The sequence below is a fragment of the Phragmites australis genome, chromosome 7, assembly GCF_958298935.1.
Source record: "Phragmites australis chromosome 7, lpPhrAust1.1, whole genome shotgun sequence".
Classification (NCBI taxonomy): domain Eukaryota; kingdom Viridiplantae; phylum Streptophyta; class Magnoliopsida; order Poales; family Poaceae; genus Phragmites; species Phragmites australis.
The window spans coordinates 27809429-27825879 of record NC_084927.1 but is presented as its reverse complement, the minus strand read 5'-3'; the positions used below and the strand labels follow the sequence as shown (position 1 = coordinate 27825879).

The 16451-nt window shown below is 47.2% G+C and overlaps 1 protein-coding gene across 1 annotated transcript; it reads right to left on the bottom strand.

Moving 5' to 3' along the window:
* Window positions 1–6945: 6945 nt before the first annotated feature.
* On the bottom strand, window positions 6946–11035 carry LOC133924532 (calcium uptake protein, mitochondrial-like). The gene is made up of 9 exons (XM_062370111.1): window positions 10623–11035; window positions 9996–10063; window positions 9674–9897; window positions 9319–9402; window positions 8600–8813; window positions 7930–8106; window positions 7726–7845; window positions 7259–7530; window positions 6946–7168 (listed from the first exon to the last, which is right to left on the bottom strand). Exons 1-8 carry the CDS (start codon window positions 10915–10917, stop codon window positions 7315–7317), a joined length of 1398 nt encoding a protein of 465 aa, XP_062226095.1. The 5' UTR covers window positions 10918–11035; the 3' UTR covers window positions 6946–7168; window positions 7259–7314.
* Between the last annotated feature and the right edge of the window lie 5416 nt (window positions 11036–16451).

The following is a 16451-nucleotide window of genomic DNA, read 5'->3' as shown; positions in this document are numbered from 1 at the left end:
ATGCAATCGAACTCATGGACCGACAGATTCACTGCCAGAGGGGGCTCATGCCATAAGTGGTGATTCGTGGTCTTATGCTGGGATTGGTGCCTGCTGCAGGCACAAACCATTTCATCCATTCATTGCCGTTACGGCGCCTCGGGCCGATTGGACTCCGCTCAGTGTGCGGTGTGCCGCAGGCGCTCGCTCCGCGCGTGGCGGCGGCGCTCTCGCGCACCATTGTTCCTGGCGTAACGTCCGATATCCCGCCTGCCACACTACGCACCCGGTGGCCAAACGCCCCACCCACACGCAGGGTGATGCTTCCAATCCTCGCCTACTCCGCGCGTGAGATGCCCTCCGTCCCGGTACCAGGCCAGGCAGATTGAAATTTTCTAATCTAAATTATCTAGAACCTGTTTGATAGAGTTTTTCTAATCTAAATTATTTATAATCTTTGGAGATATTTTTTGGAGAAAATAATTTTATAACTAAAAATAATTCTTTAGGATAAACTCTACGAAAGAAATAATTTTATAAGTAAATAAAAGAAAACTATTTTTTAATTTATAACATCTAATTCATTTTAAAAAATCATTTCTATGGGTTTCACTCTATGAGAAAAAAATGAAAACTACTATTTAATAAAATTCTCTCTAATTCTACTCAAAAGACTACTCTTAGAGCTCTACCAAACACCCTCACACTGCTACACTGCACACACGTGTAGAAGCCGTGGCTGCACCCCAGAACCATCGCTACCAACCACCTGCTAACGATCCCTATCTTCGACTTTGTGCTGGCTTGTTAGTGGGTTCGCTTATTTCCAGTTTCCACTTTGAGAAAAACACCAAACATTCAAGCATGGCAACTAAACATCTGCAATGGAACATAGTTGACAAGTGTTAGAGCAAGAGATCGTCTTGCCCCAGTAAGTACGGTGAGAGTTTCTTCTAAAGAGGAGACAAAATTTGAAAGGAAGGAACAGCATAAACGTATTGATACTAAAAAATATAGACCAGGCTAGTTGGAGTATTACAGGAAGACTTGGTGATTGTGCTCCTCCGTGCTGTGTTGAGCGTGTTCATTGTGACCTCTCTTCTCCCCTAGATGACCACGACCCCCTATTTGTACAGTGTTACGTAGCTTAGTGACAAGTTATCACGATGTACAAATATCTAAGACCTGTCCGAATTACTGTGTCTTATCCTGAATAACTACTTTTTACTCTACATAGAAGATAAATATCTACCGCGGTAACTATTGTGGTCTAGTCCCCTAAGGGGGGAGCCGGTTACTAATTGCGGCCCGGCGCCGCTCTACCGAGGGTGTCAGGACGACTTGCATCGCGTTGGGGTGTCAGGATAAGCACCACTTGCATTGGCATTAATCACCATCGCATCGCGTCAGGTCGGCTACAAGGGGTATCCTTTCTTCCCTGATATTATCTCCAGAGGTTGGCTGCGTCTTTAGGCTTCGAAAGGCTGCATAGGCATCGGAGGGGTGGCCCAAAGGGGTCCACAACCTCCGGGAATAAGGCCTCCTGCTGAGTCCGGAAGCCAAAGGCTCTGGAGGGACTTGTTGTAGCTTTGAGTCTTCGGAAGACCACGTACGTGCCGGAGAGGTGGCCCGAGGGGGTCCGCAACCTCTGAGAGCCGAGCCTCCCACTGAGGGTCCGGAGACCGAAGGCTCTGGAGGGACCTTTGATAGCGATCGTCAACTATTATTCTCAGGCTGGTCTATTTTCCCCCAACAGTACCCCTCATTCTCTGGCCTCGATGTTTGGAGGTGTGAGAGAATGTAGAGGAAAACCAACTCCAGCCTAAGTTTGTAACGAGAATGCCCGAAGGCCATTCCCTGTCCCTGAGGAGTTTTTCGGTGGGAATTACGGGCGTTGATGGTGAAGCTCAAGGCTGACGGTGCATTGGTGGTGGCGGCACACCCTGAGGTTATGCTGAGGTCGGAGGTGCAGCCGGCATCGAAGTCGAAGACTGAAGACGTAGTAGCAGAGGAGGCATGCTCTGGAACCTGTTGGAGTTTGTGTATGCGGTATCGGGCCCGAGGCCGGAGGGACGTCGGTGGAGGTGATGCGCTCCAGGGTCTGTGCCGAGGCCGATTTAGATTCTTCAAAGTTTTTTGGTGAGGGTCTTCTCGCCACTTGAGTTTGTCAAAGTGAAGGATTATGCGTATGATCGGGGAATCCCCACGTTCACCAGTTTGAGGACGGTAGGATGGGATGTGTCACTGGCACGTTCTGACTGGATAATGTGTGGGTTCGTTTAGGGTCTTGTACCCACGCCCCTGGCATGCGCCGAAAGGAGTCTAGGTCATTAACGTGACTAGACGTTCGTGCAAGAAAATGAGGCGTTGCCGTGGGATGTTGCCATGTGTCGATGGAGCGACCAAGATATGGCCATGGGCCCTCAGAGATTAATGAGGGACACCATGGAGCGACGCCGCGTTGGTTCCGCCTCACCTCCCAGGCGTACGTAGCTGCTTAGCCTAGATATAAAGCTGGGGTCACCAGGTTGGATTTACCATTGCCCCACGAGCGAGCACTCAATCTTGACTTTGAATATGGCATCGTCTTCCTCCTCATCCTCTTCGGAAATATCGATGATCTCGACTGCTTCTACTGGGGCTGGGCCGTCTCAGCCACCGACGATGGCACCAGTGGCCATCCTGCTTCCATCCCTGCAAGGTGGACAGCTGCCTATCACTCCTGCCCAGCCCTTGGTTCGAGAGACCACGCCTGTCGAGATCATCAATATTTCCAACGATGATTAGGAGATCGATTGGGATCTCCTGCGGAGGGAGAGTGACGAGGAGCAGGCTTCGGCGTCAAGGGAGGGGGCCGGGAAGAAGTGAGAGGAGGCCCCGACGGTGGTTCCTTCGGTTTCTTCTTCGTCTTCCGACATCTCAGAGGTCGACTACTGCATCAGCTTCTGTGGCGGCAGGCCGCGGATAAAGTGCATACACCGCTCCATGCGCGGCCCCTACCGGGATCCGTAGGAGGAGAAGGTGGCCTTCGGGGGTGCTTCGTGGACAACCCTGTTTTGCCGTTCGACTATGGCCCTGCCACGGGCCATAGTTGTCTTTTGCTACCTTGTACTCTTTCTCTCCCTGGTTTGCTCTTTCGGGGCATGTCTCCTCCGTAGCGATATTTGTACTGTTTGCTTCTTTGTACACGTCCTTCGGATGCATGATTTGTTTAATGATTAATTTGGACCTTTAGGGGCAATTATATCTCTTTTTGGGTCGAAGTGTAAGGGGATACTTCGAGTAGGGGACTTCATGTCTGTGTGCCTTCATGCCTTCGAGCCGCACTTCTTCATCTCCTTCGTAGGCGATAGCTAGTTTTTCAGATGACCGAGGTACCGAACCTTCACATATATCATAGCCGGTTTCATTCCTTCCAAGGGAGAGGTAGCCTCGGGAATCTGGTGGTGTTAGACACGTAGGGTAACTAAGGAGGGCCGGGCGAAGCAGTTGCGACCTCGTCGTTCCCGGTCATCGCATACTCCTCGGGTTCTGCATTGGTAAGGCCTTCTTACAAATTTGTTCCAAATTTTCGACCCAACAAAGACCATCTGGAACCTTTGGGGACAAGCTCTGGAGGTGGTCCTTGACCCTTTGGGTTCTTAGCCACTGGCTTCGGAGGCGATCCGTTTAAAGCCTGGCGATAGCATGTTGGAGGCGAAGCCGAAGGCTAGACGGGAGAGGTGGTCCTCGACCCCCTCGGCCCTTAGCTACCGCCCGACTCCGGAGGTAATCCGTCCGAAGCCTGGCGACGGCTCGTCGGAGGCGAAGCTGAAGACTAGACGGGAGAGGTCCTCGACACCCTCGACCCTTAGCTGTTGCCCGGCTCCGGAGGTAATCCGCTCTTAGCCTGGCGATGGCGTGTCAGTGGTGAAGCTGAAGGCCAGACAGGAGAGGTGATCCTCGACCCCCTCGGCCCTTAGCCGCTGCCCGGCTCTGGAGGTAATCCGCCCGGAGCCTAGCGACGGCGTGTCGGAGGCGAAGCTGAAGACTAGACGGGAGAGGTGGTCCTCGACCCCCTCGGTACTTAGCCACTGCCCGGCTCCTGCAATAAATAATTGGGGATTCCATACTATTTCCCGTGCCATATAGAATGGGCTTTTACTTAATATTAGAATGATTTTCATAAACGACGTATGAATCATGTCTTAGATTAGACTACAGGGTAATGACTTTACCTTTTACCATACGTGTTTGAGTCATGCGGGCCATACCTCTTCCTGCGGGGAGGAGGATTTATACTCCTTTGGTCTGTTAGTTGTGCCTGTCAGGGGCTAGTGGGTTTTGCACCCCTCCGGTACGGAGGCGCTTGTCTTCAAGATGTCAGAGGATTTTGTCCGATAGATTTTTTAGAACCTATGGTAGAGGTTTTTGGAAGGCATTCCTACTTGCGGGGATTTTTTAAGATTCTCCATCTTGTGGAGATTTTTGCAAGGCTCTCCGTCATGCTGAGGTTTTTGCAAGACTCTCCGTCTTGTGGAGGTTTTGGGAGTCTCTCCGTTTTGGCAGAGGTTTTGCAAGACTCTTCGTTGTTGGCGGAGGTTTTTGTAATACGATCCGTCTCGCAGAGGTTTTCGAAAGTCTCTCCATTTTTGCCGAAGGCTTTGTAAGTTTCTCCATTTTTGCCGGAGGTTTTGTAAGACTCTAGTTTTGCCGGAGCTTTTGCAGGACTCTCCATTTTTACTGGAGGTTTTGTAAGTTTCTCCGTTATTGCCGGAGCATTCGCAGGGCTCTCTGTTTTTTGCCGGAGGTTTTGTAAGTTTCTTCGTTTTTGCCGGAGATTTTGTAGGACTCTCCGTTTTTGCCGAGACTTTTGTAGGACTCTCCATTTTTACTTGAGATTTTTTAGGTCTCTCCATATTTGCCGGAGCTTTCGCATGGCTCTCCGTTTTTGCCGAAGGTTTTGTAAGTTTCTTCGTTTTTGCCAGAGGTTTTGTATGACTCTCCATTTTTGTTGGAGGTTTTTTATCCCCTTTGGCATGTATTAATGTCGAATGCTCTACACACTATCGAAGCTACGTAATACCTTCCAGAAAACCTAGTCAGTCTTGCCTTCCAGGTGGTCTAGGCATGCTATGCCCACGATGTGTAGGCCTGTCGTACTCCCGAGGAAACGTCCCGTGTGCATCGCAACACTGTCCACCAAGGGTGTGCCCTAGTGTGTGGTATTTATATGACCAATGCTATGCAATACCTTCCAAGAAATCTATGCTTGATGCCTTCGCGGTGACCTAGACATGTTGCGCTCGCGGTATATAAGCATGTCGTGCAACGAGGATTCCTTGCGACATCATTCCTCGGAGCACCGCATCCTCACATCAAGGTCATACCTTAATATGCGACGTCTACACTACCGAGGCTATGCAATGCCTTTCAGAACACCCTGGCATAATCTGCCCTTTGGGTGACCTAGACATGTTGTGCTGCTGTAAGTGTGTGGGCTCCACTGCCTACCAGGGCAAAGCCTACCCTTGAGAAACCTTTTCAGATTACTTTAGGTTTAGACAGACAATGCTTACAGGTGTGTGGGCGTGTCACGCCTCCCAAGAAATCCTTTAGGGGTGCCGCAACTACATCACCAAGGAAGTCCCTTGATAAACGGCATCTACACACTATCGAGGCTATGCAACGCCTTCCAAAAACCTAGGCTTGATACCTTCGCGGTGACCTAGGCTTGCTATGTCCGCGGTGTGTAGGTATGTCGTGCAACAAGGATTTCTTGCGACAGCGTTCCTCAGAGCACCGCATCTCTGCCTCCGAGGACATCCCTCGAGGCGTGGATTCGACACTGCCGAGGCTATGCAATACCTTCCAGGACACCTTGGCATAATCTGCCCTCTAGGTGACCTAAGCATACGACGCAGCTGCAAGTGTGTGGGCCTCACTGTCTACCGAGACTACACGATACCTTCCAGGAAACCTAGACGGTCTTGCCTTCCAGGTGACCTAGGTATGCTACGTCCGAGGTACGTGGGTTTTTGCATGATTATGTACTAGTTAAGTTTTACAGTCTATTGTTGGTAATAAGCAGCTAATTGCAGTGTAAGATATAGCTAGGTCAGATAACTATCCATAACTTGTGTCAAATGAAGATGTAACTTAAGTTCTATTGCTTACTGCTAAACAGGGACGTAATCTAGATTTACCATTTCTACCTAATGACTATCTGTTATAAAAATTTCTAGCAGTAAGGTTGAAAGCCTCCAAGATATTTTGATCGTACTGTACGAAAGATAGACCAGCTAGATAAACTATCTATATGTAATAGTGGACGTACCTTTACCAAAATAAGGCCTCTATTATGAGGCTAAAGGGCCTCGAAGCCTACGGCTAGACTGGGAGAGGTGATCCTCGACCCCCTCGGCCTTTAGCTGTTGCCCGGCTCCGGGGGTAACCCGTCCGGAGCCTAGCGATGGCGTGTGTCGGAGGTGGAGCCGAAGACTAGTCGGGAGAGGTGGTCCTCAACCCCCCTCAACCCTTAACTGTTGTCCGACTCCAGAGGTAATCCGTCCGAAGCCTAGCCACGACGCGTGTCGGAGGTGGAGCCGAAGACTAGTCGGGAGAGGTGGTCCTCGACCCCTTCAACCCTTAGCTGTTGCTTGGCTCCGGAGGTAATCCGTCTAGAGCCTGACGACGGCATTCTCCAACTCAATCCTCATCACTGAGATATTGCACCATCAGTAGCGGAGTTGGTGATGACAAAGCGAGGTCGGAGGGCCAGGAGTTTACCCAGACTTTCGATCCCTGTGCCGTCCTTCGCCGTTCTCTCTGTAGCCAGATATCCTGCTTGTCTTCCGAGATACTCCTCCCAGAAGATCGTAAGGATTCAACAATCGTTGGTGTTGTGATCGCACCCTGATCCGAAGACCGAAAACTCTAAAGGGATCTTTGATAGCGATCGTCAACTATTATCTTTAGGCTAGTCTATTTTTCCCCAACAACAAGATTTCAAATCTCAGTTAATATGGGTAATAATGAACATAAGAATTATAAGTGTCTCCAAGTCCAAGGGCTACAACCAGACACTATTTACAGCTTCTATGTAGTATGGCTGGGGAAGCTTTGACCACCCACACGATATGTACAGCAAAATCGTCCGGGCGCTCGGCAGCGTGCGCTGCTTGGTGATTCCGTTGTCCACCTACACCACCTGAACATGACGGAAACAGCGTCATAACGCGTAACAGGGTAGTGTAGCGAGAAATGAGAAGAAAGCCTAAGGAAAGTTCTGCATGAGTACCACGAGATAGCAATCAAAAGGCAGAGGAAGAGTACAGTGAAGATCAAAGGACCCAATTAGAGAACCATCTGTGGAAGCGAAGAGCACTTCTTACAGTTGAACCAGCAAGACAAGAACCCAAAGGGACCCGGTGTTGCTGGCTGGCGAATATCAGTTTCTCGTCTTTGTAACGCTCTCAAGAATTCTTCCGAGCTCAGGTGCCCATCACGATTTGTGTCAAACACATGGAAAATGATGTCCACCACTCTATCCGTTAAGTCAACCTCGCAAACCTATAGGGCAAACCAAAAAGGGAAATTGGACAGGTTGAACAACAACTGGGCACTGAAACAACAGAGAGCATGTAATCATTTGGTCAAGCAAGCCGAAAATGACTTATTCTGCATTTGGTCAACTAGCCCAGAAGTCACTACTTTTGCCGAACAATTAACTCTTAGTATGCTGTCAAGCATGATAAGGAATCTTACATGGTATGCTGCACGTTTTAGATCCTGCTTTGTCAAGAACCCATTTACCTTCCCGTAAGAGAAGATTGCCATCGATAGTGGCTGCAACCTTCGTCGCAAATCAGCAAATGACTTAAACTCCTGCAGTTGCATAGAGATATCCATGAGAACATTAAAGAGAACTGAATTCGGTAAAAAAATAGTCAAGAGATCAACAAGTCAAACCTCAAAGGTAATGCGCAGGTCCTTCAAATCAGGCTCACTGACCAAATCATCAACTCTATCAAGCAGTTTGTTGATGTGATTCATGTCGGCAGAAGCAACCATGGACATCGCGAAATCCTTAGCTGGGATAGTTTTAGATGACTTGACATCGTAATGACTAAACTCCAGACGAATAATCTGCAGAGAAATCCACAGATGGTTACTCTCTAGTTAATTGTGCAGAATGCAAAAAGTAGTTAAATGTTCTCAAATAGAAAAAGATAAAAACAGATGGCATGTAGAACACAGTGCTATTTGGATCCAACATTTACTCTCTAGTAATACATAACAAATAATTATCTAGAGTGGTTTGCTCTTTTAAAAACTTCAATTATGAGAATAAGATCATTACATGCTGTCAGCCAGTTTAGAAATATAGGGCTTATATAGCCTGCTTACAAGGGGTAAGGTTCAGTCAACTTTACAGAGATGATTAGGGAACACGGAAACAATGAAGTAATGAACTGTTTGGCAGCCTCTACGGGTATTATATGTAAAGCTGGGTATATATATGCTGTGAAAAGGGGTTGTTTGCTTCGCAATATAAATACTTTCCTTTCCGGTTAAGTCATGAAATGATCTTTGTGGACAAGTCATCAAGTTGACTAAAAGAATGGAAGAAGCAAATCACCTCGTCATGCAATTCATTCAAAAATTTTGAAAACTTGTCGTAGTGCAGAGGTTCATTCCCATCATTACCAAAGAAATACTCAACCAGTCCACCATTTTCCACAGGTTGGCCAACTTTAAGACCGACACGTAAGCCATCCCTATGGGTGGCTCCTTGTCTGTTTATGGACCGCATCAGTGCCATTATTTTCTTAAACTCCTCTCTGTCTATCACCCTGAAAATGGCATGTACCAGATGAGAACAACAACATAACAGTGAAGAAGCTGGTCAAAATTTGTTCATACCCTTCTTTTACCATCAAATAACAAGTCAGATGATTGAACATGCCCATAAAGAGCACGTCTTTTTCTGGGCGACAAGAGAAATTAACTGCACGCGAATGATCACAGGTAAACAACAATATAGCATAAACAAGACAATATTTAAATATATCCTTGTTTATGCATGAATCCAAGAGAATATAAGGCGAAAACATACCTTTAGCAACTTCACCAAACAACAAATATATATACAGAAAAAGGAATTCTGAATTGAAGCAAAGTAGACTTAGACACAAATTCATTCTTTCCCCTTACCCTATCAAAACTCTGTTCAATGATTTGTCATACATGCAGATAGAATTGTAACAGGTTTGTGAACTAAGGAACAGCAACACAGAAGATGCATTACAGCAGGAAGGTATTATTAAGACCGAGTGCAGTGGTAGAAATAGAACTCACCCGCTGTGGTCAACGTCAAACATTTTGAAAGCGGCAGTGAAATTTGACTCTGGAACGCTGAGCAATGTCACGAAAAAGATGTACCTGTCAAAGACACCACAGGCATCTTAGAAATTAATAATATACTTGCTCAACGGTGCATCAGATTGCAAATGCCTATGGCATCGTGTCATCATGATTATCAATATGTACACCGCATCGGTTATCCTGAACAGATTTTATACCAACAGCTGGAAATTTTCAAGGTTTTCTTGCAAGAAACCGATGACAATATTTATGCAAAAGTTCGAAATCCACAAGTTCTGTATTCTGTATGCAGTGAAGTGATTCAGCGTTATTCTAAATTTCCACTTACTCGGCAAAGGAGATGAGGCCATCGCTGTTTGTGTCGAACAGCATGAAGAACTCCGATGGAGCACAGTGCAACTCTCCAGGGCTACGTTCCCCCCTTAATCTCCCTACCCGAACTATGGTCGACTCTGATGGAGGGAAAACTGGAACTACTGCTCTCATCAAGTCGGCAGGCAACATGTAAACTTCACCTTCTGGGTTCCGCACAGTCGCAAAGTATTCGAAGATCTATCCAGGGGCACAGCGTAATTAGAAATTTACTATACCAGAAACCTAATAAACCAAATTCCGCGGAATTGTACCTAATGCAGCACTTCATGCATTACCTTTTCGGGAGGGCTGAGAAGCCGTATCCTCTTCTCGTAATTAAAGAACACCCTTCTGCGGAATGAGTCTGTGGAAAGAAAAGAGGGAAGAAAGCACAAAAGTATAGGATTATGATCAGATCAACATACCACTCAAATGCCAAAGTTTAAGGCAGATCCGTATGAATACAACCAGACAATTAAGCATAAACGCACGTAATTGTGCTGTTTGGTCAAAAGGCAGAAAGCTCCACAGACTTTCCTGTACGGTACCGTGTCATCTAATTTGGAATTCGGTGGCCAATTTGCTTATCACTTATCCGCAACTGGCTCAGTACAGCCAGGAAAGCGCCCGTACCGATCGCAAAGCGCCACCGGTTCAAGCGATACCGTGCAATCAAACGATCAAAAAGAGCAGAAGCGACACTAGAAGAGGCACTCTTGATGAGAGAAGACCTGGCCAAGCGCGTAGCTTTACAGAGCAATGCTCCAAATCCTAAAGCAAATACTAAACCAAGCCGTATAACAGCTGCGGCAGCGACGGCAGCAGCAGTACAAACGCGCGAGTCGATCAAACACCTTAGGTAACGACCACGGAGAGAGATCGTAATTGGTGCTCCGGGAAGAGGAGAAAGGCGGGACGCTCACCTCCGAACAGGAACCGCCCCTTAGTCTCCCGTTCCTCCACGGTGCCAGCGCCCGCCGCGGCGACCGAGATCTGGCCTCCGGCCGCCTCGCCGGAGTCGGCGAGCGTCGGCGGCAAGAGCCACAGCCCCAGCCCGGACCCCGCAAGCGCCACGGCCGCGGCAGCGAGCACCCCCTCGCGACCGGGCGACGGTCCCGTCCCTGCGGCGCTGGAGAAGGCGCGGGCCGGCGGCGACCTCAGACGCCCGGCTGCGGATCGGTGGAGGCGGGCCGCGCGGGGTAGCGGAGAGGAAGCCATGGTCTCGCGTGCGGCGCGGCGAACGGTTGCTGCGGATAGGGACGAGAGGCGGTTATGCTAGGAGGAAGACTGCTACTACTAGAGGTCTGTGGAGAGACGTAGCAGGTGCAGAGGGGAAGGCGCGGCAACAAGTAGGAGCGAGTGGGGGGCGCGTCGCCGCTTTTATTGTTACGTACACAACATCATGTTTTGCTTTTCATTGTTTTTTTGAAAAATCTATAATTAGATAACATACGTAAATGTATTTGCTAAAATAGATAGTATGTTATTGTATTTATAATTTTAGCATTTATATTTAGCACATCATTTACCGAAAATAGAATTTCGGTACATTTTACGCCAAAAAACCATAGACCTAGCCATATTTGGCACATCGTGTGCGAATATGGACTACAATGTCATATTCGGTACACCATGTGTCGAATATCAACCGTATTCGGCACACGGTGTGCCGAATATGACCTTTGCCTACCGTGCGGTCACTAATTCGATACACAGTCATATTTGGCACACCGTGTGGCAAATACATGCTATAATACCGTATTCGCCACACGGTGTGCCAAATATAGTTTTTCGGTGTATGGTGTGCAAAATGATGTGCCGAATACGGATGTTAAATTTGTAAATACGGTAACATGTTGTCTATTTTGGTAAATACGTTTATGTATGTTGTCTAGTTTTGGATTTTTTTTGGTGCATTTCATTACGGAATTGCTATATTTTACTGGCATTTTGAAGCCTCTTCTCACGCGAACTCGAAACTTCTAGCTGAAGAATGTGCGCTGCAATTGGATCTAGGGAACTCCTTCCCTAACTCGAGTGAGGTCTCTAACGAGATTAGGGTTCGAAGTTGGGGCTTAGGATTCATGGTGAGGACTTATCAAAGTTCGATGAGCTTCGAGGAAGCTCGCGACTGTAGGTCGGTCCATTGGTGGTGCCGGTTGGTGGGCAAAAGTTGGCTGCAGCGGGGTAGAGTCTTGCAAGAGGGCCGTGTTGTCAGCCACCGCCGTGACGCTCCAACGATACCCTACCCTGCCGTAGCAGGGTGACAGCAAATCTAGGCAACGGCGGGAGCAAGGTGAGCGTCAGGAGGAAGAAGCTATAGTGACAGAAGGGGATCTGATTCAACAACCAAACAAATTGGGTGATGAAAATGCCTAAATCATTCAGACAAAAGGTGAACGGCGTATTTCATTATGTGTGCACGAGGTGGAGCTTAGTGTTGGCCAACCTCAACTTGTACCTCCCATTCTTTTGAAACATTCTTTTAGGACTTGGGTAGAGAACCTTGTCAACCTTCCTCTACGGATTTGTACTCATCTCACTAGCCTCTATATTGGGTAGCTACTACACAGGCTCATCTTGCCGACCTCCATCCATGGCTCTGCGTTTGTCGACTGCTACAATTCTCACCGTCACCACCACAAGGCCACTTGATCGCCACCTACTTGCAAAATAGTCCTCCCTTGATTTGATATGACGCTCTACCGTGCGTCTATATAATGTTATCAGTGACGGGTCTATAAGGGTGGGGGCTCAAGCCACCCAGCTAGCTGGCTCCCCCCTAAGCCTCCTTCAATGGCATGGTTAGACGAGGAACAGAGGATGAGCACCTGAGAGCTACTGAGTAATAAGAAGCAGAGCTCACCTATGCCAACTGGGCTAAAACCAGAAGGGGAAGAGCACCTAGCACTGGGAGCTACCAAGGAACAGAGGAAGAGCACCTAGGCCAACCATCCAGCCCACGACCCACATCTACCTTTTTAGCCTTTCCTAAATCCTAGCTAATCAGTCTACCCAATTTCACTTCATGATTATATTCTCATCCCTGATTCCTCAATCTCCCAATCCCTAATTCCAAAATTCATGGTGAGGGCAGGCGGGCAGCGAGTCGGCGACGGTGCATAGGCACCAGGCATGCAAGCGAGTGGGCAGCTGACGAGTAGACAAGTAGGCGAGTGGGCGACACGGTGTGCAGGAAGGTGGGCGCCCGGTGCGCTGGCTGGCCACGGGCTACGGGCGAGTCCACGTGTGGGTGGCCGGCGCACGTGGTGCAAGCAGGCGGGCAACGGCGCATGAGGTATAAAAAATGCTCACTGGTCACATATTTGTGATTTATATTTTACCATTTGTGAATTGTGATTAATGTTGCATTATTTCTCATAAATCTCTAGGTTTTCATGTGTCGATATGAATAAAAGAAGATTGCTCACATATTTTTCAAGTAATGCTAATATTAATAGCATTCCATACACTGATCAGAGCACAAATCAACCATGTTTATAATCATTTGAAACTAGCTAAAAAGAAATTATTATATTGCTAATATACCATGTTCAATGTTTTGTGTACAGATTGTTTCTCAAGATGAATAATATGCTACCGTCACGTGTTATGATGTTATCTATTGGTTTGGTATGACCATGTTGCTTATCTGTCTTTTATTCTTTATGTTTCATGTGTTTTGCATTTTTTCCCCTTATATTTCTGTACGAAATTAGTTTTATCTACCGATTGTATGTACACGATCCAATTTATTTTAGTAACATAGTTCGATAAGGTCCCTAATATTTTGGTTTACATCCGCCCTAGAGAGTTGTTAATCACAGGCATGGTTATCTTTCTCGTCCTCGAGAGCAACAATACCTTTATGTATAAACACTACAAAATTATCTAAGAAACACTAGATGAGAGTGAGAGAAAGTGGCAGTCATAAGCGTAGGAATCTCCCACGGTTTTACCACTAAACCACGTCTACGCCCATTTGATAAGCATTCCGGTGAGCAATAAGTGAATCAAAGCGATAAGTTAGTGAGGCGGGACCCAGGTGCATTGACACCTGGACGGTACCACCGGGGAACTGCTGCATGAGAAGGGGCCAATGATTTGTACGTGTGAGATTTCTCCTGCCACGGCATCTGCTGACAACGCCCCGTCCTGCGTCGACGATCCCCGCGTCCCCCGGACAACAGCCTCCGGACCCTCCCCTCTCTCCATGAGACTTGGGGCTCGCTTCCTCGGGTCCCAGCCGTGAGCGAGTCGCCGGAGATTAGTGTGCTCTGCGGCGTGGTCCACGCCGACTGGCACGGTGGCGCCGCCGGTTTTGGAAGACTGGCAGGATCTGGCTCTGCAGATTGCAAACTGCAACATGTTCCTACTGAGTGGAGTGCATCGAGTCGGTCAAAGGAAAGTTCGATCGCCAGACTAACACGAGGCCTTCGTCCGCTGGCTCAGGACTTTCCTCCGTTTTTTCAATCGAAGCATCATCAGGGTTCCATATGTTTCAGCCAGCTAGACTGACATGAGAGGAAATGGAAGATATTGTTCTGGGGGAAAATGGTGACTGTAAAAATATCATAATTCTGTCAGTAAGTGTTTTCTTCAGTACACTTAATCGGAAAATAGAAGGAAGAATAAGCACATCCAGGATATCAGGACAATGCAATGCAGAAAGATACAATCATGGCACAACATCCTCAAACTTCCTGACGTACAAGAGCTTTGCCATATATATACCAAGTTCTCGTCCGATTGTGTGTGCCAGAGATGAATGGCTGTATGCTATGTACTAGTCTGGCAACCTCTACAGAACGGGGACAAATGAAATAAAAATGACTCCCCCCTACAACAGGGGCGAATCAAGCGCCCATAGGGCAACACAACACTGAAATTTGATCAAACAAGAAGGCAACTATAGACACCCAGCTGTGCAGCTGATAATTTACTAAAAAAATATTGTGTTTGCATTCTCAAATGTCCAAGTTCCTTCATCATGTGATCGTATATGCATCAGTGGAGCCTGCTGTTGCTGGCTCCGAGGATGTCTGAACGATCCGCTTGCCTAAAGCATCTGGTAGACCGGCTTTATCCTCGCTATGAAGAGCACGCTCACTAGGGTTCCGCAGCAACACACGATGGTGCAAACATAGAAGGTAAGCCTGAAACAGTCGGGCCCAAAGCAGTTTGAAGGTTCTAGCACACCTGGGTGCTGCTTCGCTGCCTCCTTGTCATAGATATAGCCAGCAAGAAGAGCTGAAAAAAAGAATGCCCCAAGCGGATTCACCATCAGCAAGAGCTGAAAAAAGAATGCACCAAGCGGATTCACCATCAGCGTGAAGTTGTACATCAACCCAAAGTCCTTCGGACCGAAAAGCTCTGAGACAGTCGGTATGATGACGGCGAATTGGACCCCGTAGCATATCCCCAGAAATGTTGTCGAAACATAAATCAAGCTATGAAGACCAGTCGCGAAGAGCAGGAAAGTTATCACCATAATTATTTGTGTACACATCATCCAAAAACGACGAGGGAGCATTCTTGACCTAGAGAATATCAGGTCTCAGTCATAATTTTTTCAGAAGTAGCAGCTCATACTTTTATACAACTTTTCTAAAAATAAAAAAATAGATCTAATTATTTGTGAATGATGGAGTGTTAAAAGAAAAAAAAGATATGCAAAAGAACTGGTAGAGATAGAGATCCGGTATGTCTTAGTGGCTCGTTGTTATGTTAGGAGTTAGCAGAACTGCAGCAATGCTCAAGTAACAATGGTGTGACATGGAGTAATATCAGTCCACCACAGTAAGGACAGAAACCTTAAAGCATCAGCCCTCAAGCTTACATTAGCTGCTAGTACTACATGGTATCCGTGATACACAGATGTAAAATGATATAAATAAAGTTGTTGCAAACTAGTTGGAGGGAGCTTACCTTACGAAATATTCAGAGATAGATCCACTCGGATACGGCCAACAAAGTTGCAGCAACCGAAGAGGCATAACAGAATAGTTGTGTCATTAGCACCAGCAGCCATTCCAATCTGAGCCAGGTTGTTTAGAACAGTGACTCTTGTGCCAACTCCACAAAAGTATACAATAAACAGTAGCCAGAAGTCCGCTTTTACTAAGGCTTCACGAAATGTGAAATCATCCCCCCTTCTCGGCCCTCTTTTCCTTCTCAAATTCACTGCTCCCTCACCCTCAGCCAACAACAGATCCAAATCAGTACTCTCATCAGATTCATTGGTGCCTGTAACAAGTGTTGTTGAGGTGCTGCCCAGAAGGGGTTCGGAATTCTCTGGATCCGGACCAGACAAACTATCAGTTGAATAAGATGGAGCAAGGGTGCTGGGCTGTTCCTTTGTTTGCTTTTTTGGATAAATTGTCATCTTTATTGGTATTGCCAGTGGAGCAAGGAGCAAAAGTATCACTATACCAAACAAAAGGTATGTGACAGCCTCACTTAGCTTTAGAGTATCACCAAGTATTGTAGCTACCATAAGGTATACACCGAGAACCACACTTGAGATTTGTGTGTACATGAAATGGCCGTGTTCTGTCGTGTTTTCTTCGTCTAACGATTGGCCAAATGTACATGAAACGATTTGCGATGCAAGTTCTTTTTATGTCTTGCGCTCCTCAACCGGTGTTGGACGGCGGACAGATTGGCCAAATGTGGGTTGCCTCATCCACCGAGCTGTCCTCTTTGTGATCAGGAAGATGAAACCATCCAACACCTTCTGGTTTCTTGCATCG

Coding starts and splice junctions, on each gene's coding strand:
- LOC133924532 (XM_062370111.1), bottom strand. CDS start 10,917: ATGGCTTCCTCTCCGCTACCCCGCGCGGCCCGCCTCCACCGATCCGCA. Junction 9,898..9,995: donor TTCTCAGCCCTCCCGAAAAG/GTAATGCATGAA, acceptor GCCCCTGGATAG/ATCTTCGAATACTTTGCGAC. Junction 7,531..7,725: donor TAAAACGTGCAGCATACCAT/GTAAGATTCCTT, acceptor TTTGCCCTATAG/GTTTGCGAGGTTGACTTAAC.